Source organism: Terrapene carolina, unplaced genomic scaffold (assembly GCF_002925995.2).
Source record: "Terrapene carolina triunguis isolate 2854851 unplaced genomic scaffold, T_m_triunguis-2.0 Scaffold42, whole genome shotgun sequence".
Classification (NCBI taxonomy): domain Eukaryota; kingdom Metazoa; phylum Chordata; order Testudines; family Emydidae; genus Terrapene; species Terrapene triunguis.
The window spans coordinates 6,763,089-6,789,793 of record NW_020664393.1 but is presented as its reverse complement, the minus strand read 5'-3'; the positions used below and the strand labels follow the sequence as shown (position 1 = coordinate 6,789,793).

At 43.8% G+C, this 26,705-nt stretch overlaps 1 protein-coding gene across 1 annotated transcript in view; it reads right to left on the bottom strand.

Moving 5' to 3' along the window:
• The window catches only part of SCML4 (Scm polycomb group protein like 4), a 108,547-nt gene that overhangs the window by 7,145 nt on the left and 74,697 nt on the right, over positions 1-26,705 (bottom strand). Inside the window, exon 6 of the mRNA XM_024202602.2 lies at positions 9,249-9,515. Within this exon, the coding sequence (XP_024058370.2) occupies positions 9,249-9,515 (267 nt within the window). The remainder of the gene's footprint in view (positions 1-9,248; positions 9,516-26,705) is intronic.

Sequence of the window (26,705 nt, the reverse complement as noted above, 5' to 3'; positions counted from 1 at the left end):
GATTGCCTATTTGGAGAGCTACTAAAATGTGCGAAGATGAACGTTGCACATGTGACTTCTTAATGGTATAAGCCCAGGATGATTTAAGGTCACTTCAGCCTGTTCCAGCTTTAAATCAAGGCAATAAAGGCACATTGGAATGAAAGTGCATTTATGTTTTTATTCCTAGTCTCTGCAGAATTATAAATCTCAGTCACCACGTGTATGCAACCTGTCCCCCACACCCCCTTCATGCTGCTGCACTATTTCCAGAGCTATGTGATGACATTAGATTACAGGAAAGCTGTTTACATTTGTTTATAGCTACACAATGCAAACTTCACATTAACTGGAGGCAGCATATAGACTCATAACACATTAGTAGCCAAAACCATCTCGTCTCTCTTTGTTAGAGCAGAATTTTTAATGAGTAGATATGAACAGTAAGAGACCAGGCACAACAGAAAAAGAACAGAGCAGGCAGGGGGAAGATCAGAAATACCTGACGAGTTGAAAAAATGGAGGCCAGAGAAGCCCAGAGTAGTCAAGAGGGGAATCAGAGAGGCTCAAAACGGCTGATTAGAGAAGATCTGAGATGTCCAAAGAAACACTGAGCTTGGAAAAATGTATAAACTCTGTAAGAATCCCAGGGACCAGTGAGAGCACTATAAATACATGTGAGCAAATGGAATGGGCTGGATCAGCGGCTCATGTAAATTGGTATCCCATGGACTTCAATGGCGCTCTGCTGATTTGCACCATCGGAGGATCTGGCCCTACAAGCCGGATCCCTGCATAAGGTCCAGGCTGTGCATACTGATACTTTTTTGCCACCCTAAGTATCTCCCAGTGTAACATAATTAGGTATATTTTTGCAATTATGAAAGATGGACTCCAATAAGCAGCAATACTATGGGTGTGCAAATCTAATTGATGGGGCTTCATACTGGGATTTGATGAAAATATTGTGATAATTATACTCTCATTTACTAGGTCACTCTTTTGGATATACAGGACAGGGAGTAGCTGCAGGTCCTCTAATTAGACTGCTAGTGTTCATATTCATATGGAATCACGCAACTCTGGGCTCCACTAGCAGAATAAATGCAGTGCACATCTGGGATCTTTGGCATGAAGCTATGAAGACAAAGCATGCCAAATGAATGGTATAATCTCTGCCAACCATCGGATGATCAATAACATAGAATATGTTGTCAGGGACAAGCGAAAGAAACAGGATGCATCTTGGAGGCAGAATTTCAGCTAGGCAGAAATAGGTTCTCGTTATCTTAGCTGAAAACATCACCAATTTCTATCCTGCTTGATCAAGGTGGAGCCTTGCTTTCAGTCTAATCCAGATATAGGCATGTATGTGGAGATACCTAGAAACTGCCAGTTGGCTGTTCAAATGGAAGACTGTCAGCGGCCAGGGCAGACTTTAGGTTTTTACTCTGAAAAGGGTGGTGAGGCAGTGGTGCAGTGAGTCGGATATACCTAGTGAATTTGAGAGGGAAGTTTCTTCCCTGACACTATAAACTGTAGAAGACGATGACCTTGATACTGCTCCTGCTGGGTGATCTAGCCTTCATTGTGCTGAATGAGCATGAAAATGAAAACGGCAGGCAAAGCTCTGCTTTCTATTACACCAGTGTACGTGAGGGCAGAGTATGGCCCAGTGACATGCATTGCTTCCAGAAATGCCATGGAAGGGCAGAGGAGAACAGATGGCCCACTGGGAACAGCAGGAAGTCTTTAACGGTATTAGCCATTTCTCTAATAAAAGGAAGGGGGAGGGTGGAGAAAAGAGGTTGAAATGACAAGAGAATTCAATTCACCCCTGACAATGAAACAATCAATAAGTTGAAGCTAAGGTTTTTAAGATAAAATATAAATGACCCCTTTAAGGAGACCATATTGGTAGAACTCTTCAAGGGGATCTGAAAAGCCCCAGAAGTTTAAAATCACTCTTTCAAATTCCAAATCAATAACAGAGCACTGATTTAAAAACAATTAACTGTTTTTTTTCAAATATTAATATTTGAAATCCATTTCCCCCTGCACTTCTCTGCTACAACCTGAATTCAGGGTTATGTGCTTCTCTGACATTAGTTAATGACATCACAAGAACCTACAACAGATTATTTGCTGACATTGTCCTGTTTCAGAGCCAATTTACCCCTATTTATTTTACGGAGTTTATCACAGCAGTACAACCACCTCATATGAGTAAGCATTAAAGTAACAGAGCCTTGTTGAAACTCAGATACCATTAATTTGCACACAAAATCCAGAACTCAGGTCTTGGTAAGCAAGTACTGGAAGATCAGTTTCCCATATGTTTTAGAACAGTTTTCAAGCTTTTCACTCTGGCCATATAGTCTATTGATCTGGGAACTTAACCCCCCCACACCCCAATAAACTTCTTCATTTACAAAAAACTTAATTTCAACAGGACTTTATTACACGTTATACAAGGTGATTTGGTAACATGATTTTGCTGGAAGAATCCTACATTATAAACAAAATTGTTTGATGGTTGTATGATAAGTACTATACTTTTTTGTGTCTGAAGGTACTTGCACTTAACACAGGGTTTAGATAAATGAAGAAGTCTCATCTCTCATGGGTATTTTATGCCATCCTGTCATCAGAATTAATCAAGATGTTAATGAATACTCAGATTACAAAGAGATGTGAATGCTCAGAACGAATAATTATTTTTAGAGATCATAATCTAGGTCAAATCCAATTTCCCATTTTTGACAGGTAGCAAAAAAATACCAAATTAATGGAATGGGATGTGGAAAGCTAGGCAATGAAAGGGAGGGAGAAGAAAGCACTTCTCCATTCTTCCTAAAACCAGATGATGTGGAAGAAGAGGAATGGATCCTATTTAAACAACCGATTCTTGGAAAGTCCACGGCAAAAATACATCAGAAACAGGGAATAGTCGCTGCAGAAGAGAAGCAGAATGGTATGTGCCAAGGAGGCTTTCAGCAAGAATTCTGAGACTCATGGACAATATCTAACACCTACTGAAGTCAATGGAAAGACTCCTGCTGACTTCAGTGAGCTTTGGATCAGGCCCATATGCACTACCTTGGGGTGACCAAGCCCAAGGGTTCTCTGCCCCATTTGTCCTTTTCTTTAACTCTAGTTTTTTGGCCTTCCTCCTGGGTCTGGAGCCACCCGAAGAGGATGATGAAGTGGTGTAAAGCCCAACAACTAAATTGGTGTCAAAATATGGTAAAGAAACATAATGCAGAAACTGAGATAAAAATAGCAAAAGAAGGGAAGATAAATAATGTGCTCCTTAAATACATACAAGGCAAACAAACAGGCCCAGGAGAGATTAAGGCCATTGAAAGATAAGAGTGCCAAGTGAGTGACGGATTATCTTTAATATTGCCATGGGCCTAAATGATTTCTTTGCCTTAGAGGAAAGGGGTGGGAATGAAATCTGAAAAGCTTCCCTCTCATTGCCCTGGAACAGATAATAAGGGAAAGTAGATCTACTGAAAGTAAACAAGACTAGCAGGCAAAGAATTCTCAAAGATATATCAAGGAAACATTTTTAAAAAGCTCACTATAGACTGGGGTAAAAAAAAGTATGGATAACATACTTTTAAAAAGGGACAAGACATAACAGAAGGAGCACAGAACCATCAGAAACATGGGAATACAATTACAAACTATTTAAAAGGAACAGTCAAATTTAGGAAGGCACAGTCAGCAAAGATCCATGAAAAGATAGCTCATGCTTGACCTGTCTACTCAAATTATACACCTCGGTGGTTCCCAGCTACCCCTGTGCATCCCCAGTGCTGGTACTTTTAGACCACAGTCGCCAACTTTAACATGGTAAATAAGCACCCCGACTTTCACAATAAGCCAAAAATCAAGCTAATCCCATCCCAAAACAAGGCCCAAACAAGCCAATTCCTAAGAACCCCAACACTCTATGTGACTGGATCCCTCCAGCGTGGAGGCTGGGACTGTGGTGGGCCCGTTGTGCACCCCTGACTTTCTCCCCCTCTTGCCCCTGTTTGCTCCCCCTTGTCCCTGCTTGTCGGGAGCCGATCAAAAAAAAAAAAAAAAAAGGAACAAGCTACAAGCAACAAGCAAAAAACTAGCCAACAAGCAACTCACAAGCCAATTAACACAAAAACAAGTCCAATTTCTGCATTTTTTTCACAGATTTGGCATGTCTGGTTTAGACCCTCGTGACTGGTAATGTAGGCTCCTGCTCCCCACCTTAATGATGAAACTATGTGCTGGGTCCTGGCATTTAGCTCCACACACCTTAATCTGCAATGGAGCAATGGCTGTTCTGTAGCTGAAATCAAAATCTCAAGAGGAGCCCAAGCTTGTTAGAGAGCATGTGAGTGCCATGCAGTCAGCATTTGAAGATGTTGATTTAGAGAATCTGGAAGCGTGTCAGAGAGGGAGAACTACTGACATTAGAAAGCCTGGTGAAGAGGGAAACTGGCAGATTTCTCCAAACTCTTAAAGCTCTAGAAAGCAGGAGGATTTCCAAGGCTATGTGGGTTACAGCAGAATAATTCCACAAGCATCCCTAGCAGATGCTGAAGCATAATGACCTAAGATGAGGCAGAAGCCATGGCAGGTGGCAATGTGGAGGCGCCTCCTTAAGACCACAATCTGGAAATGTTTTTAGTGTAATTGTGGGGAATTAGCCTCCCATTCACCTGACTCCATCATGGGAACTTTGAGGTTAAAACCTATGCATTGCACTTGAAAAATGGGTTCTGCTATGCATCAGTATATATTTTATAGCCTGAATAATGTGGTTTTTTTTAAAGTGTCATTTACAGTTAAATATTGCATGATCTTTTACAAAAATATCAGTGAATAAAGAAGATTTGGCTTGAGGCTTCAAAAAAAAAAAAAAAAGTCCTTCTAAATTTGTTCCCCTTTTAATGCCGCCTCAGTTTAATGAGCCCTTCTTGTCATCGCCTTGTTAGTATGCAAACGGAGATGGATAAATACAGATTCCAATTGCTCATCTGTGTTTGCTTATGATTGAGCAGCATGTAAACTAGCTCTAGAGAGAAGAAAAACACAAAGAAGCATCCTAGTGAGATTGCAGATTTCTAAAACCTTTCCAGCTGAGTGTGTTGTGAAGGCAATAAATAAACTACACTCCTGCTGCACAGAAAAATCTGTTATTAACGAAGTCCAGCAATACCAGTGAAGGTGAATGCAGCAGGTTAGCTGAAACATACAATCAGTGTGAAGAAATACACAAAGTTTAAGGAAACATGCAGAATACTTTGCAAAAACTATGGTAAGAACTTCAGTGTTATTGTGGAGAAGTACTTCAGAACTGATGCGATCACAAATATCTAGAGGAAAAATGAAACCAAATGGTGAATGGGAATGTAACAGTTTCCCTAAATCTGTGTGCTATATTGTAATAAAACCATGACCACCTGTAACTTTGCGGGTATCACTATGCAGCACATAGGCCACTCACAACTTCACAGGGACACTGTGTAGTAGAATTCAGATCGCCACTCCAAGCTTCTATCCTTGACTAAAGGAGAATCTCGGCTAGCAGTACAGAGCCTCTGACACACAGATGAGCAGTTCTGATTAAATAGGTGGCATTGGTACATATGCACACTAGCCAGTTCATTGCAATAGTCCAGCATGTTAGAGTATCTGAGATGTGTGTGGAAACTAATATTGATATTGTTGTAGACTGTAAGCTGTTTGGGGCAAGGTCTTTGTCTTCTTGTTTGAGTAGACGATACCGAGCATATCAATGTTATATTGCGGATTAATCTGCCAATTTTCAGCTTCCCGTACAAATAACAAATATCAGCTACATGGAACCCTCATCCTTTCCTTTTTTGGCTAGAATACCTGTTCAGGTCTTGCTGGTCTCGTGTGCATGAGTCACATGAAAAAGTATTAAACGGTTTTGGCAGAGACTCATTATCTCCTTGTGTTTTATGTGGCAGCCTGAAGTTCTGCCAACTCACCTCAAAAACAACCAAAGGGCTCTAGTGCCTGGGCCCAAGCTACTTTTTTTAAACATTTCTCCTCCCCTCTCCCCCACTTTGTTTCCTAACCTGCTACAGAAGAGCTGACTCTAAGTATTGGGATAATGTCTAGGCAGGTTTCAAAGGCAATCGGTTTTGTGAAAATTGTAATAAACTGCTTCCTGGGCAGTCACTGGTGTTGTCCACATCCTGGACGCATGAAGCTAGATAGAACCCGATGGGAACAGATGGGATGCTGGAAAGACACTTTAGGTGCATAAACTCGGGCTGGGCGCAAGAGAACTTTAGGTGTTTGAGAAGAGAGTCGCTGAATGGAGAATATACTACAGAAAAAATCATTCCAACACCAATTGAAGTCAATGGAGAGGATCACTTAAATGGGTACTCGAGTGGGCCCGGATTGACCAGAATGTGACAGTGTTTTTGAAACAATATTGCAGAACAGGATAGCGTTTGGGTCTATGTCTACACTGCCACTGAACTGAACGGGAAGGTCTGATTGCAGCTCCGTTAGGCATACCCATACTAGCTTTCATTTAGCTAGTACAGCAAAAATAACAATGAAGACATAGTGGCATGGGCTTCAGCCCAGGCTGTATAAGCATGGTGAGAATCCTGGGTACATATTCATATTGCTAGCCTGTGCTGAAGTCAGTCCTGCTAACCAGATTAAAGCTAGTGTGGGTATGCCTGGCTAAGCTGCAACCACACCTTCGATTGCAATCCAGTTGCACTGTAGACATAGCCTATGAGAAGACCAGGGTCAAGGATTAAAGAGATGTGGAGGTGAAATACAAGGAAATTTGGAAAAGCACCTCTCACAGTTCAGGGCAACTGCAGCTGTATTTCCCCTCATTGGTCCAGCAATGGCACCCGGTATCAGGCTTCCAGCTCCCCAGCCATTGCCTTTCTGGGTGGAAACCCGCATCTCTCTCCCTTCTGACCAGGGTATTTCCAGGCTGCACAGCTTTCTGCCTTCACTGTGTTGTTCCCAACAGAGACAAGCTGCCCAAGGACACCTGCTTGCTTTCTCTTCAGGGATGGTTAACAGGGGTGATAGCTACAGTTATAAGTACCACACAGTTCTTTCTAAGCAAGCCTATTTTATTCTGAAGAGGAAAGCACTACAGAGAAAACACATGAAAAAGAATAAAAAAGACTGCACGCGTGTAGTGCATGCATACCTTCTGGGGGACGAGGGGGCTTCAAAGGGTTGAAAACGGAGCAAATACAGTAGCATCTCCCCTCGCTACTAGAGAAGGTAGATACAAAGCCACAACACCACATACACAACTGCATTTTTAATGCAATGTACCCCAAAGGTATTAACCTTCATTCAATAAGAGTTCATGTAGCTCAATAAAATTTATCTTAATTCCATAAGATTTGTTCGGGATATTACAGAAGGTTGTCAGTCTGTCACAGCACCATTTTGAAAGGTGACTGTTAAATCCAAAAAGACACTACAGTTAAGAGGAATGGCCTACAGTTCAATGTGATTCAGCGTGCAGAATGCAGGAAATGCATTAAAGATCAGTGTGGATTCATGAAGGATTACTCAAAGATCTGATGTTAATATAATATTTTACTGACAACTGTAATTGGGGAGGAAGCCAGACAGCAATGCTCATAGCCAGTTAAGGCTTGCAAGGGAAATATGCTTTTTTTGCTGTCATAAGTTAATGCTAGACAGGGGTGGGTGAAGAGAAATAAGAAAGGCTTCTGCAAATATATCAAGGGAAAAAGAAATACTAGAATGACAGTAGGTCCCATTAATAAAGGAGGAAGGGAAAGAAATTAATGACTTAAAATGGCTGAGACACTGAATTCCTTTGTTAAATCTGTCTTTAAGATGAAAAACATATAAATGGAGTTTGAATAATTAGAATGGAAGGAAGACACTGTTAAAATCACTCTAATGATAAAGAGAAGCTAATGGAATACTTGGAAAAAGTGAACAAAGATATGGATTTTAGAGCAAGAGAATTAGTTAACAATGAAACATTGACAATTATTTTTGCAAAATCGTGGATACTAAAAGGCTGGGAAAAAGTAAATTAATTCTGATTTCCAAAAAAAGGAAAGGAGAACAATTTCAGTAATTACTGCACCATGACTGAGATCCTACACTGCAATCATCACAGCTCAGAAGGGATGCATTGAAAGGGAGCAGTAAGCCATTTTTTGTGACCCCTTCCTCCATTCTCCCCTGATTCTGTGGCCATCTGGCTGCTGGATAGGTCTCTACCTGGTCCCACAGGGCTCCTCTACTTTACCCCTGGCTGGCTGCCTCTTTAACCCATCCATACCCCGACATTGGCCCTATACCGTCAGAGAATTCTTCACTGAGCCAATACTCCTATTGCCATCGGAACTGTTTTAAAGGCTGTTTTGTATAACCAGAGCAGTACAAAGCAGTGTTAATGGGGCCAAGGATCAGGCTACATAAGCTTAAGCCCATGTAAAATACTGGAACAAAAAATTAGAAGGGGTAAAATCATTAAATACGTAAGGCTCAACCAACACCTATTGAATTCAGTAGAAAAACTCTTATTAACTTTAAAGGGAGCAGAAGCGAGCCCTTAGCGGATAATGGAGCAATGAGCAGTAAGCAGCCTGGGTTTATAAAGATTACATGTTTCTCAACAAACTTTTTGTGATGAAATTTGACATAATACGTAGGTGAAGAGTGATAGTGGGCTATGAAGTACAGCTAGGAAATAATCCCTTTTGTTGAGATAATTAATGATAAGAATCATGTCTTTATTTTGCAAGCTGGCTGTTGGGATCTGCATTGCACAGCACCATGTACACTTATTGAGCTCTATAAATAATAGGTACCTACATATGTTTGAACTGTGTCAAATTTGGGGAATGAATAACTTGATATTCAGATGAATATTTATAGCCATAAAACCAATTACTCCAGTTCTGCCATATGCATTACACATAACAGATTTAAATTGAATAGTAAGAGTACCAGAAAACATTCATGTTTTCTACTGGACAACTTTTTCATCATTTATTTCTCCTTCTCCATAGTTTGCTATTGCTTCCTCTAACTCTCAGTGTTTGTGATTTGACCACTGGGGTTATTATTCTGTAGCTCTTACATGAAACACACCTAACATCAAAGGGAGTTTGGGGTGAGTAAGGACTGTGGGATGGAGCCACAGGAGAACAAAATAACACACATGGTTAATATCAAGATGGAATCATATACTGTATATATTATGTTACCACTTCTGTTTCCTTCAAGATAGGTTCCGTTTCTAGTTGGGCTGGATGTCTGATGCCTCAAACCAGTAGATGATGGTCCCCCGGAGGACATCGGACCGGAACGATGACTGCAAGAGGAAGAGGAGCCTCCAGCAAGACGTCCATCTCCAGAGCTCTGTCTCATGGTATACAGGGAGCCCATGCAATTAAAGGCAGAATCAGAAGGATCAACACTGTAGCGCTTCATGTTCATAGAGTCAACCAGGTAATCTTCAGGTATGATAGTTTCTGCTTGGTGGGAAGCCAGTGAAGAGAAATATAGATCAATGAAATGTAGATCATTTCTATTCAGCCATTGAACATCTTGTTTAAAAAGTTGTTTGTGCAATTAGTTTAACTCTCTTTGCAATATCACACATAGCCAACTGGAATCCACCGGCCAGAGCCCTCAGCATGGGCAGAGTAACGTTTATGCTGTTGGGAACTTCAAAAGTAATTGCTGCTGCAACTGCTGTACAGACAACTGAATGCAGCTGCTGGGTTTTAAGTAGTGACAATGGGTAATGAGACAAATTCATAGCTCTGGTACTAAATAATAATAACAGGTGTAACTGCACCAAAGTGATTGGAGTTACAGCAGAGTTGAGTGTGGCTCAGTCTGATTCAGCTGTATTAGTTTTGTTTTGGAGTAATTATTTCTTCAGAATCAGGGGGCATTTACTGTTAAATTTGAAAGGGGGGGGGGGGGAAGCATGTTCCTGATGGGATGAGGCACAGGTCTCATTTGCCTAATGGTGCTACATGAATAACAGAGGATGCGGGTTATGCATCCATCATTCTCTTATTCCCTTGCACTTAAAGCATGAAGGTCAGAAGGAAAAGGAGGACAATGGGGCATGCAATTTATTGGGTAAAAACTCCTGTCAGCCAATGAGAAAGAGTAAAGATAATAAACCAAAATGTTCTGGCTGCAATTACAAAAATTAATCAGGAAATATAATCAGCTCCAGACAGACATCAGGCCTGATATTCCCCAAGGGAAAGAAAGACTAGATAATTCATGAGCACTCCCAAGTTTGATTACCAACAGAGAGAGAGAATTGAGCTTTTCAAATACATTTCAGGTGCAAACATGAATACAGGCAACCCTGCCATTTACAAGTTTTTTGCCCTGTTGCACCCCTTCCCTGTTGTGTACAGTTGTTGCTTTCTGAAATAATAACTATCCAAACCCAAAGAGAATGTCCTTTCCTCTTACCATGTAGCCATCAGTTTATATTATTATCTATATAGTCCTATAGGTGTGCATGGCACTTTGCATATACGATTGGCAAGACTGATACCACCATCTATTATTAAGGTTGCCTGACAATTTCCATTATAAGGCCCTGTTTTCAGTTACTTATAACTTTGCCACAGTTTAACTGTTTGGGTTGAAATTTTCCATGCCATGTATCTGCCTCAGACTGACATAGCTTGGAAAGTTTCAGTCAAACCAGTACAACTACTTCCAAGAACAAGGTTAGAGAAAAATACATTGTATTTCAATATTGAAAACATTCTGGCAAACTTTTATCTGCGTCTCCCATGCTTTGGAGCACGGACTTGAAATTTGTCAAGGGAGTGAACTTCATGTTAGGGATGTGCCTTTTGCTGCTCCTGTGAAAATCTCCCCACATTGGCTAAATTATAAAGTGTTTGAAAAAAATCACACTGCACACAAGCTCAGTAGAGACTTAGAGATTTGTAGCTAAAATCACCAAAGATTCCATGCATACTGAGCATGCTCCAGCTTCTCGCAGCTGATATGTATGACCAGACTGTGAGTGCACCATCCCCACCGAGTGATTGAGCATGGTCCATCCACAGGATGGGCCTAAGCATTGGAAATGAGATAAGGGAACCCGTCTCTCTCAGTGATCCCCTTGCTGGGCCCAGGCACCATAGGGGAGGAAGGCACATGACTCAAGTGCAGAGGGCACAAGAGCCAGATGGGGAAAGAGGAGGAGATTGCAACAAGGAGCTTTCTGGGACTGGCACTCGGGAGAGTGAAGCTGTGACTGGGAACTGGAGGACCAAGGAGGAAATGGGACTGGTTGGACAAGGGAACTGAGACTGGGAGCAAGTGAAGGGAGGGTGGAACTGAGAGGTAGTGAGGGAAATGGGGGAAGACTGAGAGCCAGTTGGTAGGGGGACACACGGAGGTCAGATGAGGAGCTGCTGGGAACGGGGAAAACTGGGAGACTAGTACTGACTGCATAAGAAGACAGGGAACCAGTATGGGGAGAGAGGCAAGGCAGATCTGATGAGGAACGAGGAGTAGTACTGGGACCAGCTGGCCAAAGGGACTGTGACAAGGAGGGAGTAGCGGGGAACAGAGACTGAGATTAGATGAGAAGACCAGGGAGGAAAACTGGGACTGGGAGAAACAAGGGTGTGGGAGGATGATTGAAAGCTGTGGAAAGGGGAGAGACAGATCCGAGAAGGAGCCAGGAAGGGGTACTGGGACTGGCTGGCAAGGAGATGGGGAGTGGGGGGAGACTGAGACTTGGACAGGGAACCTGAAGGGGAAGATTAGGACTTGCTGGGCAAGGAAACTGGGATAAGAAGCCTGAGTGGAGAATGGGACTGGGACAAGGAGCCAGACGTGGGGAAGAGAGAACACTGCAACAGGGAGAGGTTGGAGGGGATGGAGTAGTAGGGGTTTGGTTTGGGAAGGACTGTGGAATGAATACATAGGATGGATGGTATGGTGTGTACAGTGTCTATAGGGGGAGCTGGTAGCAACCCCTTATACGTAGGTTGCTTAACACTTTCTATTATACAAGATTCTTAGAACTTTTATTCAGGAAGTGCTACCACCTCCATGCTTTGGAGGAAGAGAGAAAGCCCTTAGATTAGACAAGGGCCTTTTCTTTTCCCCATGAAATTCCATTCAGGTTCAGCTGAGATATAAACTATTAAAAATCGCCAGTTCCCTTTTTTCACTTGCATTCCCCCCCGGAACATTTTGGAAGTCTGGCAAAATAATAACTGAACCCAGAACAGGCCATACCACCACCAAAGCAGCAGTAGTGGCACCACCAGTAATATCTATGGGAGCTGCCAGAGGCACTGTAGCAATGGGGAAGAAGGCGAACCAGGCCTGGTTCCTTCCCTGCAACAGTTTACCCCTGAACCTCGGCAGCCCATCCTCCCTTTTAAGGGCCCCCCATGGGATAAGAGCTCCCTCAACTCCCAGATTGGGATAGCAGAGCAGGGGAAAGAGAGACACCTTGGTTGGGCCTCCCCCAGCCACCTCCTGGCCCCAGCACACAGTGATGGCAGCCCATTCCCCCCTCTGGGATAACAGCCTTCCATCCTGCTGCCAGTTAACATATTTAGTCCTATGGGTCAAGTGGTAAAAGTCTGTGCTATTATGCTGAAGCTACAGGATTCAAATCCTGCTGCTGATGCATGATGAGGGGGTTGTTGCAGTTGTACATAATAGGATGTTTTTATTTTCCTTTTTTAAAAAATGTAGGAAATCACACACACACACACAAATAACAAACCCAAACCTGTGTTAAAAGAATGTTACTTAGATTGACAAGTCAAGCACTTGAAAGTTCAGATATACCAGATTTATGTTTGCTGGGATAATCTTAATTCCTCCTTGTACCTGTATTGTGATACAGTGTTTAATTACATGATCACATACTATTTTTTACACAGGACCCCTGTCTCATTCAGTGCACAGGCTGAACACACAAGGAGGTAGAAATCAAGTTGGATGGTTATATGTATATATAATACCTTATAGACTAGATTCATATGTATTGCTGGTGCTTTTTGCTAAGAATTTCTGGGCCTGATTCTCATATTACACTGATATAAATCAAGTGTAACATCTTTGAATTCAACAGAGTTACACTGGTGTAAAACTAGAGCATAAAAGATCAGACTTTCCCCATCCCCTCAATGGATACCAAAATTACATAGCAGTTGAACTAAATACCTTACAGTTCAGACTCCTCCCATTAAACCAAAGGGAATCCAATCAAGCCTTCTCATTCAAAGGAATTTAATTACTGAGCAGAACACCAGCAACAAAAGTCTCTTATACATAAGAGAGGACAGCAATGTCTGCAATATCCCGCCACAGCTCTTTCTGCAATATCCCGCCTGGACCACATGGAATAATTATGCCTCTTGTGAATCATTACATCTTTATTCTGGGAAAATATGGTCTTTTAATATGATTACTATATGAAGATGATACAGACTATCAAAACAACAAACTGCATATTAAAAGAGCCCTGCTGCACCAACAATATAAAACTTATATTATCGTATGTATAAATGAGCTCCGACATTTGTGAGGGCTTTTCTGGCTGTTGCAAAACTATTATGTCAGCAGCCCAGAAGTGATCTATCCTGTGTCAATATATAGTCCCAAGAAAGTGCTGTCTTTGGGTTAAAGAATACAACTGGGAACCAGGAAATTTGAGTTCCATTCTGAGCTCTGCCACAGACTTTTTGTTTGACCTCCTTGGTCAAATTATTTCACCTATCTGTACCTCTATTATCCCACAGGTAAAGAGGGCAAAATGGTACCTACTTTGCAAGAATGTGGTGAAGCTTAATTCATTCATGTTTAATAAACCCATTGAGAAGGTGCATAGGAAGTTGACAGTGTGATTTTGATGTTGTTGTTATTAGGAAGGACAGGCTACAGATAGGAACAATTTGAATCTCTTCAAACATCAGGCTTCAAAATGTGCCTTTTAAAGGCTTCTGGGCTTCAAGATGACCTGCTTAACCAGTATCATCTCCAACCATGAATAATCATATCTACAATAGTAGCCTGACTCTGGATTGACCAGGAATTTCCTCTGAGCAAGAGGTTCTGGGGAGTAGAATAGGGTGACATTTTTTGTGCTAATCCTTTTTTGTTTGTTTTTGCCAAAAAAATGCAGATTCAGGTCAAACAAAACAATTTGCCAATTTGGCTCAATTTCAGTGAATAGTTTCACTTGAATAAAAGAAAAGAAAAAACATTTTGGAAAGGTCAAAACTGCTTTGACTTTTCACTTAGGAAAGACTCTTGTTTCAGAATTCCCCTCAATATTATTTAAAAAAACAACAACAAAAATTCAAGAAATTTTGTTTGGGCTCGACATGAAACAGTTTCCCCCCCAACTTTTTTGTTCAGCCACTGAACCAAAATCTGGTTATTTGCAAAGCCTAGATTAGGAAAATACTACCTAACATGTTTTAACTAACGCAGTTTTAAACAGGGATTTGCAACTTGAAAATGCATCAGCTGGTCATGTCAATCCTAGGCTTTCCGCATCCACGCCAGGTGCAAAGTCTTGTTTAAAACTGTGGTCGCTGCTACGGTTTAAACACAATTTATTTTTCTAGTCAAGACATGGCCACAGTCTTGAGGCCAGGAAGCAGCATGATGCGCTGTACCAGGAGTTAGGGAGGAGAACTAAAGTGCCATCACCCAAGAAGAGGTGGAGAGCGCACAGAGAAGAGGATGCAGGGAGGCCAGAGGAAACAGGAATACAGTCTGTTAGGGAAGAGATGTAGTAGTAAGGCTGTGTCTGCACTACAAGCACGACAGCAGCACAGCCGCAGCTGCACTACTGTAGCACTGTAGTGTAAATGCTTCCTACATTGATGGAAGGGGTTTTTCCATCGATGTAGCTAATCCACCTCTCCGAGAGGTGTTGGCTTGGTCGACTGAAGAGTTCTCCTGTCAACCTGGCTTCGTCTACACTGGGGGTTAGGTCAACCTGACTTAGGGCACCCAGTGTGCCAAATTTCACAGCCTTAGAATCATAGAATCATAGAATATCAGGGTTGGAAGGGACCTCAGGAGGTCATCTAGTCCAACCCCCTGCTCAAAGCAGGACCAATTCCCAACTAAATCATCCCAGCCAGGGCTTTGTCAAGCCGGACCTTAAAAACCTCCAAGGAAGGAGATTCCACCACCTCCCTAGGTAACGCATTCCAGTGCTTCACCACCCTCCTAGTGAAATAGTGTTTCCTAATATCCAACCTAGACCTCCCCCACTGCAACTTGAGACCATTGCTCCTTGTTCTGTCATCTGCCACCACTGAGAACAGCCAAGCTCCATCCTCTTTGGAACCCCTCCTCAGGTAGTTGAAAGCAGCTATCAAATCCCCCCTCATTCTTCTCTTCTGGAGACTAAACAATCCCAGTTCCCTCAGCCTCTCCTCATAAGTCATGTGCTCTAGACCCCTAATCATTTTTGTTGCCCTCCACTGGACTCTTTCCAATTTTTCCACATCCTTCTTGTAGTGTGGGGCCCAAAACTGGACACAGTACTCCAGATGAGGCCTCACCAATGTCGCATAAAGGGGAACAATCACGTCCCTCGATCTGCTGGCAATGCCCCTACTTATACAGCCCAAAATGCCATTAGCCTTCTTGGCAACAAGGGCACACTGTTGACTCATATCCAGCTTCTCATCCACTGTGACCCCTAGGTCCTTTTCTGCAGAACTGCTACCTAGCCATTCGGTCCCTAGTCTGTAGCAGTGCATGGGATTCTTCTGTCCTAAGTGCAGGACTCTGCACTTGTCCTTGTTGAACCTCATCAGGTTTCTTTTGGCCCAATCCTCTAATTTGTCTAGCCTTGAGCAAAGTAGCTGTCAATCTAATTTTTAAGTGAAGCCCAGGGCTAAGGGAAGCTATGGATGTACAAGAAGATAGCACAGGAGAAGAGGAGAGAGATATCCAGGGGCTGGGGGTGGCAGAGACTGACTTATATGGAGAAGAAAGCCTAGGAGCCTCATAGACCCAGGGGCACAGAAAAGGAGAAGGGGAGCAGTGATAGCCACCAGACAACTATGAAGCCCCCCAACCAGCTCCAACCAAAAGGGAGGAGCAGTATCCCCAGCAAGGGGGGGAGGGGTAATAGATGGGTGGGGAACTGAAATCAGAGAAGAGGGCCTTGAAAAGCATAGGAGTAGGAATCAGGTTTGATAAAAGATGATGCCACAGTATTGCTATCTGTGTCCCTAAATGGTTGGTTGGTTGTAATTTTTAATTGTCTAAGTGCATCCTAGAATTATGAGGGAAGAATTACATGGTCTCTAACACACGGAAGATAATTGTGAGGACAACCTAATTCTATTATAGATGAGATGCAATGTACCTACTATGGTGGATAAGCACCCTGGGGGTTTGCTCTGTCAAAATATTATCCTTCAGCATTGCATGGTCTTGTCAAACTCTATTTTGTTTCACAATAAATAAGTGCAGGCTCCAGGAGACACACTTTGGTAAACAGATGAATAGTTAAAGGCATTCTGGGAGAGATTTGTCTTGTTTTCTCCTGACTACACAACAATCTTTGCTGGAGCCACAGAGCAGGCCTTTATGGAAGGAGATTCCTCCATCTCTCTGTAGAGCTAATGTGATCTGCTTGACTCTTTCACAGCCCCTGCAGCACTGGGCTTTGTCTAAAGTCACAGCAGTCGTGCCTCCTCTCGGCTTGCCCACCAGGGCCATTGCGTGGAGGAACGCTCTTTTCCAAGGTTACGAACATACAGAGTGCAGTGTATGGAGTGCACCCCAATTCGAGGGGTGGGGAGTGAGTGCAGATACTCCCCATTTGGGAGATAGTGGGTGGGGAAGAGCTACCACCTCTTGGGGAAGTGGAGACCTATGACAGGAGAAGCTCTACCATCAGCATAGGTAGCGTCTTCCCTAAGCACCGCTGCAACACTGTCAGTATAGACAAACCCTGAGTTATTGAAGCTAATGAATGGGTGCATCTTTATTATCCCCATGCACCTGGCTAGCAAATAGGAGTTCCCTGTCTGTATAATGGGGATAATACTAATAGTACTTCTTTCATCTCTTACCTATTTAATTTGTAAGTTATTTCTCTCTTAGCATGTGTATATGTACAGCACTTGCACAAGGGGGCCCTGATTTCAGGTGAGGCATCTAGGTACTACTCAAATGCAAATAATATATTTTACAGAATAAATTTAGGAATGTAGCCCCCTCATTAAACTACACATTCAACAAGGAAAGCATGAACAGAGAACATACAGGATGGACAGTCCTTCTCCCTCCAGGCAGATCAGTTTCCTACTTCTTTTTTTAGTTTCATCAAAAACTGCACGTTCCTCCCCCTCTCCTTATTACTCAAACGTTATCCTCTGCAGCCTGCCTGCTTCTGCCCATTGCAGACTGTTCAAAACCCCTTTAAGTCATCATCTTCTCCTACTGCTCCACCTACATCACCTCCCTCCTTCAATCCTTCCACTGCTTTTCTCTCTTACCACATCGGTTTGTCCTAAAACTCCAAGTCCTCCATAACCCTATCTCTCTATCTATACAAATCCCCAGCCTTATTTTCTCCTCCCCCCTTTCTCTCCCTAAGCTCCCCTTTATCACCTCTTCTTACTGCTTCCTTCATCTCTTTCCCTCATCTCGACTCTGTGCTGTCTTTAACACTGCCTTCCTATGCCTGGAACAATCTCCCTCTTCTTTCCTGCCAAGTGTCCTTTCTCTCCTCCTGCAAATCCCCCTTAAACCACATTTCCTCCCGGGAGCATTCCTATTTTATTCTTCTCACCCTTAAATCTCTCTACATCCTCCCTTTCCTGAACTCTTGTGCCTTTCTTTGTCTTGGCTATTTAAGGCCCGGATCCTGCAAATGCACATGCTTAACCTCACGCCTAGGAATATTTCCATGCTGGGATGACTCACAGGTATAAAGTTCAGTTTGAGTCTAAGTGTTTGCAGGATTGAGGCCTTAGATTATAAATTCCTATAAAGGGGAAGGGATCTATCTACTTCCCTGTGTGTACATTTATATGTCACGCATCACAACAGTGTCTTAATCTAATGTCCTGATCCACGCAGGCAGACAACTGTGTCACGCAGGCAGATCCCCGCTGACATCAGCAGGGCTCTGTGCAGCGTCAGGGGGTTCAGCTGCATGGATCAATTTGCAGGATCAGGGCCTATATTTCTAGCATGCTACCTAAATTTATTGCTGGGTACCATTTTAAAAACTATTATTAATAATATGAATCCCCATCCCGGTAGCACAGCTCAGAAAGCAAATCAGGGCAACAAAACACAACTGTCATAGCTCTGGATTATATGCTGCAGACATTACGCAAAAGAGACATCCTTCAGCAAAGAGACCACAGCAAGCAAATGTGACAACTACCCTGCACTAGATGTAATGAGTTTGTCTAGACTAGTATATCACGAGCTGCCTCTCTGTCGCCACAACGCCAGTTATTTAGCTACAAATTGCCTCGCCCCATATAGGAACGTCTGCCAAAAATTCCCAAGACAGCATCTCCAAAGGAAGCCCCCCCTGTCAGTGTTATGGGCTACCCAATAAGTTCCTGCCTGTCAAAGAGCTCCAGGGCCTTCAGTCTGGTACGTTTCATGCCATATCGGATGTGCACATAGAACAGAGGATACTTAGAGAAAATCCCATAGAGGTTAATTGGAGACATAGATACTAATTCCCTAAACAAGAGACTTCCTCTTCAACACACTGGTAGCCGCCCAGGACAACTGTCAGGGTCTGGTGTTTGTTTTTATCTCCGTGTGGAAACTGTTCTGTAACTTCTGTTCTGACACTGCTTTTCTTTACTGTCTCTTCATAACCTCTTGTTCCACCAGCTATACTGGTTTGTCATTTGATTTGCTCTCATTAAATTCCCCATTAACATTTTTTCCAGCTAATATAGATTTCTTTCTCTCTCTCTTTTTAGCTTGTCTCCCATTGCTCATATCATTTAGTCGTGAGCTCAACCCTATGGCCCTTTCCTGTACCTTTTAAAGTGCTACAATATTTTTTCTTATAATGGGTTGACCAGATGTGAACTCACTATTTTAAACCGCATGATATCACGTCTTCCTCAGTCCTGTCCTCTCCTTTCCTAGCCACGGCTTTGGTTAATCTGCCGGGCTTTACTCATTGCACAGACATTTTGAGAGGAGCCAACCAGAGTCTCAAAGTCTCTTTCAAAGGCTCCCTAAGCAGCTTACATTCCTTTGTGTTTTATACTCACTGGGCTTGATTCCACCCCTATATCGGAAAGGGATTCACCCTGTTAAATGGCAAGGGGTGTCCGCATCACCACTCTCCCCCGCTTGATTGGCTGGGGGACAGCAGCTTTAACTTGCAGTTGGGATTCTACAAAAGGGCTGGAGGCAACGCAGGGGATTTGTTGAATCAGATTCCTGGCCATACCCCTTCCCCAGCCAGCACCACCCACTTCTGGGGCTAGCCTAGCTGCTTACAGGCATCCTATCCGAGCAGGGGTTGTGGTTACTGTGCACTGCCACAGTTCCATTGCCAAGGTCACATATTACTCTGGTGAAAGCCCGGTATTTGATATTTCAATACATTAGGAAAGCACTTTGTATGTAATTCAGCCTAAGTGAGTGTAACATCAATGAAGTCAACTGAGTTGCCCCTGCTTACGCCAAGGCTGAATTTGGTCCTTAGTATTCATGAATAAAGTCCAAAGAAGAAACAGCGAAACTTGGAACAAACACTGGTCTGCCATCCTGTTTGCAGAACCAGAGTTTCCTCACTAACTTTCAGAAAGAAACTAAAGAGACTCAAGATCTGACCCAGAAAATTCCTCATTCCTGTGTTTAATGTTGATAGATTCTCTAGCTAGCTAAATGTTCTGTTCATTGCCGGGAATGCATTCTCTCTCTCTCTCTCTTGCTCTCTCTTTTTTATTGAAATCATAAGAGGTGCTGCCTAACCAAAACAGAACCTAATCTGTACAGCTTTCCCATGATAGCCACTGCCTATTTCCTTCTCACATTAGTTATAAGGCTTGGCAAGAGAGAGGAGATCCACTATGTTGGATCTTTAAGCACGGTTTCCCCAGGGAACTCCCACATTGTGCTCAGGCATTGGGGAGATGGAATGGATATGGAAATAGTGACATCTGTATTAACTAACTGGAAGCCTTCTGTACAACATAGGGTATCACTGTGAAAACATGTTGCATTTTCATCTGATGTGTTCCAATTAACAAGGAATGAAGACACTGCCTCTCAAACTCTACATGTGAAAAAATAGAATAGGGGAGTACAGGAAGATCAAATAAAGAGGTGCAGTACGGTCCACTTTTATATACCATCCTTTCATTCTAATCTAACCTGTTGAAAAAAAAAAAAAAGAGACAGAGGAAGATTTAACTGATATTTACCAACCAGGCATGCATTAGCTGTGAGCTGCCAACCTTCATTTTAACCTGGACTCCAAAAGGATCAGAAAAGAACATTTTCTGTGTCTATCACATACAGTCTCACACATTTCTGTCTCGTCAAAATACTTCTTTATACCTTGTCTCCACAGTAGTTTAATATTTGATACGTCTAGCTGAGGCTGATAATGAATTGGGGTTTTTCAGCTCCGAATTATCTGATTTACATTATGATAACACCACCCATTCCTTTTAGCTCAATCCCCACTCCAGATATACAACTCCATGAAAATATGTCACCCAGTGGGGACACCCACTCAGAGGCATTTCCATAGTCTCAGCACCATAGTATTATGCACATATGTACACTATTCACAGCTTGTCAAGAAATAACTGTCATGCCCTTATCTCCAGTAGCAATATGTATAGGTGCTCTTTACAATAAAGTGCTAGTCTTGCGGGCAGCACCACCATCTGTGACTCTGGTTATAAACAAAGCATCTGCTCACAAGTTACTCCAATATCCCTCAACAATCCAACACAAGCCAGATCAAAAGAAGCAATTTAACTTTACAGTACCTTTTCCACACCATGCCCTGGCTGTCTTAGCTTAGTCAGGCAATAAAACCTTTAAAGGAGCCACATCTGCTTTATGGCAGCGGAGCTAAGCAACTCACTACTAACAGAAGAGAGTGACACAGAGATGCTTCCCTAAGGAGTCAAAGCATCACTGAGGCAACCACAAACAGCCAGTGAGCAGCAAGAATGTGGCACATGATGACAGCATTTCATCGCAGCCACATCTGAATTTTTCTAATGATGGGATGGCAGTTGTTGCGTCATCAACAGGAATATGTGATCAGACTCATTTTAAAACACTCAAACCATAGGCAGGACCAGGGAAATATAATTAAACCCCATCCATTTGTGCCTATATTTATTATGAATATTGAAATCATGGCACTGCTGTAGAGATGAACTGCTAAAGAGTGATTTCTCCTGGGTTTAGTCTAATTGAGGCAGGCTCTGTGTTTCTATGACATCCATATCGTCACGTAGCAAACTTTTGGGTGCTATAAAATAATTGCTACTAATGAATGTATACTACACAGAGTCAGAGTCTAGCAGAGTGGGTTAAAGCACTCACCGTGAACTACAGCTTTTTTTTAAAAATGGTCTATGTTGGTTTTTTGCTGTAACTGGTAAATGGAAATGTAGCAGTGTTTTCTTTTTTGGTTTTCCTTCTCCTTCCCCCCTGTCTTTTGTAAGAGGCAAATGGAAACAGAAAAGAATTGAAAAAAGCAGGGGAAGGAGATAAAAAGAGGGAGAAACAGTGGGGGGAGGAAAAACTGTAAACATGTCACTCATGAAGAATTTTGCATAAAACAATATCATTTCTTTTGGGAACCTGGGCAATAAAAGTGACCTTTCAACTGTATACATTTTTGGGGCAATTCCTCCACCTTTCACCTGTACAGCTGCAAGTTCAAATTCTGCCTTAATGGAAATCAGCTCTTAAGATCATAGAGCTGCCAAATGATCAGACCCAAGGGCCATCTAGTCTAGAATCCTGTCTTCAATAGTGGCCAGCACCAGATGCTTCTGAGGAAGGTTCAAGAACCCCACAGTTGGAAGATGTGGGATAATCTTATCCCTATGAAGGTCTCATCCTAATAGTTAGACATTGGTTTAAATCCTGAATCATAAGTTTTATTTTCTACCCAAAACTTTTTTTAAAGCATTCACTATTATAACTCTTGATAGTCTTCTTCCAGATAAATGCCCAATCCCCCTTTTTTTTTTTAATCTTGGCCTCAACAGTGTCCTGTGGCAATGTGTTCTGCAGTCTAATAACATGATGAGTGAAAAAGTATTTCCTCTTTCCAGTATTATATTTGTGTAACCCTTCTGCCCTTCAGAGTTGGCAGCAACAAGGGCTGGGTTCAGTATCTAGGGGTTCCTTTTCAATAACACAATGCAAAACCAGCTCGAGGCCCCACCCAGTGACCTGGGACAATTACGTACCACCCCCCTGGGCGCCTCTAAGAGGCAATACTTCCCCTCTCGCAAGCACAGAGTCTGAGTGTAGCAAAAGCCTTTTAATAAAGGAGGGAAACAATGCGGCATTATATTGGGGAACAGGGCCGGCTTTAGCAAGAGCGGGGCCTGATTCCTGGGGGCCGAGCCGAGCCGCGGGGGCCGGGCCGGGCCCAAACCGCGAGGGCTGGGCCGAACCCGAACCCGAGCCGTGCCGCGGGGCCCGGGCCCGAGCCAAGCCGTGCCGCGCCGCGGGGGCCGGGCCCGAGCCACGCCACGGGGGCCGGGCCAGACCCGAGCCGATGCAGAGTTTACCTCCCAGCCTGGGTGGAAGCGGGTGGAGGTATGGGGGTAGGGTGACCAGATGCCAAAGATGAAATATCAGGACGCCAGGGGGGCGGAGCAAAAAAAAAAAGCCGCCAGAGCACGCCCCCCACCCCGCTGCAACCCTCTGCAGCCGGGGGCTGGGCCCCCGGCTCTGCAAAGGGGGTTCCAAAGAGGATGGATCTAGACTGTTCTCAGTGGTAGCAGATGACAGAACGAGGAGTAATGGTCTCAAGTTGCAGTGGGGGAGGTTTAGGTTGGATATTAGGAAAAACTTTTTCACTAGGAGGGTGGTGAAGCACTGGAATGCGTTACCTAGGGAGGTGGTGGAGTCTCCTTCCTTGGAGGTTTTTAAGGCCCGGTTTGACAAAGCCCTGGCTGGGATGATTTAGTTGGGAATTGGTCCTGCTTTGAGCAGGGGGTTGGACTAGATGACCTCCTGAGGTCCCTTCCAACCCTGATATTCTATATATCAGAGATGCAGTGCTCGGCTGTTCCTCTGCCCTAAAAGCCAGCCTCCCTCCCGGCACAGGCTTGTCCCGCCTCTGCACACAAAGGCTGGTGCAGGGGGCAAAGTCCAGGGGGTGTGGGGCCGGGAAGGCCGCAGGAGCAGGGGGCAGCGAGAACCCACCCGGGGCCAGGAGAGCCCCGCAAAGGAGGCACAGACCCCCCCTTCCCCACCCTGTAGTTGCCATAAGCTCCAGTGAACAAACCGGAGTGCTCCCCCCTTGGTGTGTGGGGGACTGCCGAGCCGAGCTGCTTCCTTCTTCTCCCGCCGCCTCCGCTCCACTCACGGGCGGGAGGTTTCGGGTTACATCCCCCACACCCCGGACCCCCCACAGCCGCCGCGCCAAGAGAGAGGCGCGGACTCGGAGCAACTGCCCAACCCTCCTCCCTCCATCCCTCCTCCACTGGCCTCCAGGCGCAGCTACTGCACCACACCACCTTCTTAATCTTCATGGCGGCTGCGCCACACACGCTGGTGTCCGGCCTCCCTCCAGCGCTTGCACCACCGCCATACAACTGATCAGCGCACAAGCGGCGTGTGTGGGGAAGAGGCGGGGCCAGAGCGGGGATTTGGGGAACTATCCAATGGGGGAAGGAAGGGGCGGAGTCGGGGCGGGGGGGGGCACGAGCCGGAGCGGACGGCAAAAATTGCTTCTTTGTCCAGTGTCCCGACCAAACATCGGTCGGGATGCGGGACAAACAAGTAAATATTGGGACAGGCCCGATAAAATTGGGACGTCTGGTCACCCTAGTATGGGGGCACCTTACATGCTCCACTGCTCGGGTCGACAGCCAACAATTGCCACACCTCTCTGTGGGGTTTTGCTGCAGTCTTCACTGCCAGCCATCCTGCTAGCCACTCCTCTCCTCTAGCCACCCTGCTAGCCGCTCCTTTCCGGTAGCTGCTCACCACCAATATGTCTTCAGCCCCCCTCCCTACTTAACATAGCTCTCACTCATTTCAGCTTTTAGTAACTTCAGCTCTTTAGTGATTTCAACTGCTAGTAAGGGAGCCCAGTGCTGGTGTACTCAGAACCACTAGTCCAAAGTAGGTCTAATGCTTAGACCTAGGTATCAGTGATTTCAGCTCTGCAGCATGTAACGAGACTCCTAATGGAGTCAAAATTAGCTCTGTTATTACACAGTGGAGAGAGAAGGGGTCAAAGTGGTGTTTAGGGCCCTCAGAAGGCGCAAGTGAGCCTGCCTCACTCACTCACACTGATACACACACACTCTCTCTCAATTCACTGGGCTTTCCCTTGTCTAGCGAGTGCTACTTACTAGAGGGCGAGTCCCTCCATCATAAAATGCCAAGTACAGCTTTATTGTCCTTGATTCACATAACCAGGATAACAACGCTGTATTATTCCTGCCCCAATAACAAAGAGACTGGGGATCCCACAGCAGCCAAAGTGACCATTTGGGCAAGTAGTCCCATCATGCTAGGCAGGGTGGGTGTGCCCAGGCAAACGAGATCAGCCCCTGGAGTCCTTTTCCACAGCTCACCACCAGATGTCAGGGTAGAGCTCATTCTGACTCTGCTTACAACTGCTACCTTTCAATTCCATTGAATGCCCCCATGTTCTTGGTCCTTATCACCAAACCACAACGTTCAGTGCACCTGACTAGTCTCTGATCAGAAAAGGTTCAAAACTAGAATAGCAGAAGTGTTTCACCTGAGTGCCGAGTTGCACAGGCATAGCTGTGAGGAGGAGTTTGCACAGTGTGATTATGCGCTGTACTTTACTCTAGTCAGTTCTGTTAGTCTTTTCCTTTCATAAGCATCAAATTCACATACTGCACGTGTAACGCACACACCTCCTGGCTGTGATGTTCTGTCCCATCTAGTGGCACCAAGACCATTTACAGAGAGAGAGAGAGATTAATGAGAGATTAATCTACTCTACAGCCTTAGCTAACAGCCATATAGCTTTTAGCTCAAGCAGTAGAGGCTCATACACTAAGCTCCAGAAGCCCCAGGTTTGATCCCTCCTGCAGACAACCGGGGTCTGTGGGTGTTACACATGTGTGTACATACATGGGCTTCCTGTACATGAACAATGGAAAAATTTAATTTCATAGCCTTTCTCCATAATATCACTAAGTGTATGATCACACTACACAGAACACATGAATAACCCTATATAGCATGGCACAAACTGCCATGAGGTAAAAGTTTGAGGCCCTTCTTCCCCTGTTGGCCATGAAGAATTTTATAAGTTACTGACTAATGTAAATGTCACTTGGGTAAGTGATATTTTTGATAATGGTGAACTGCTGCCTGTGGGATTTTTAAGCACATCTGTTGATCTGACTTCTTGCAATACGGGCATTTTGTATCACATTGTTAATCAACATGAAATATTTTACACATTGTTTTAGGAATGGGAGATTCATATTTAACTTTCATTTAACTCATTTGAAAATAAAGCACTTGCTGATATTTTACATTCAAACTGCTTCAAAAGAATGAAAAAAAAATTCCAAGAAAATCTTAAAAATCCTAACAAGTTGAAACAAATATAACCAGAAGCATGAAATTCTACATCTTACTAGGACTCTAGGTATATTTTACACTCATTCTGCACATCTGGACATGTAAGACATGAATTAAAATGCTTGTCTCGTGTATTTGTTCATAGTGGATGCTATCTCATCCATCACACTCTGGGCACTTACTCTAATCATTTCATCCAAATTCTTTGTTGACACACTTTGAATTATGTGTTATCAAAAACAGCTTTATCTAGATTCCTTTTGAAAGGCCCATTCCATATTTGGCTCTTTTGCCCTAATCTCAGCATCAGTAACATTTTGATTCTGCTGTAAATTGTCTTGCACTGAAACCAGGTCACTGCAAGCCATTGCTCTGAAAGTACTGTTTGTTCAATAATGCAAGTCACTCATGTTCTCCCTCAGTTGTTTTTAGTGGCACTTGCTAGAAGAAGAGCGATCAACAAGGCTCCAGCCTTCAGCATGTAACGGGTCTTATTCAAAGGGGATGGTTTGTTTTCAGTGTGAGCATGGATGCAGTAATCCAGAGGAGAATGAGAAATGTTTCTTCTTGGGTTGACTGCTGGAGGGAGGTTTGTTCACATCATTTGACACAGAGTTCCGAGGAAGTGGGAGCCATTTATTCATGTCTGAATACTGATAACATCATAGCAGAATTTTCGGAAGCCTTCTCAATCCACCACTGAGTTAGCCAACATACTGTCATAGATGTTAAGTATCAGAGGGGTAGCCGTGTTAGTCTGGATCTGTAAAAAGCAACAGAGTCCTGTGGCACCTTTAAGACTAACAGATGTATTGGAGCATAAGCTTTTGTGGGTGAATGCCCACTTCGTCGGATGCATGCATCCGACGAAGTGGGCATTCACCCAC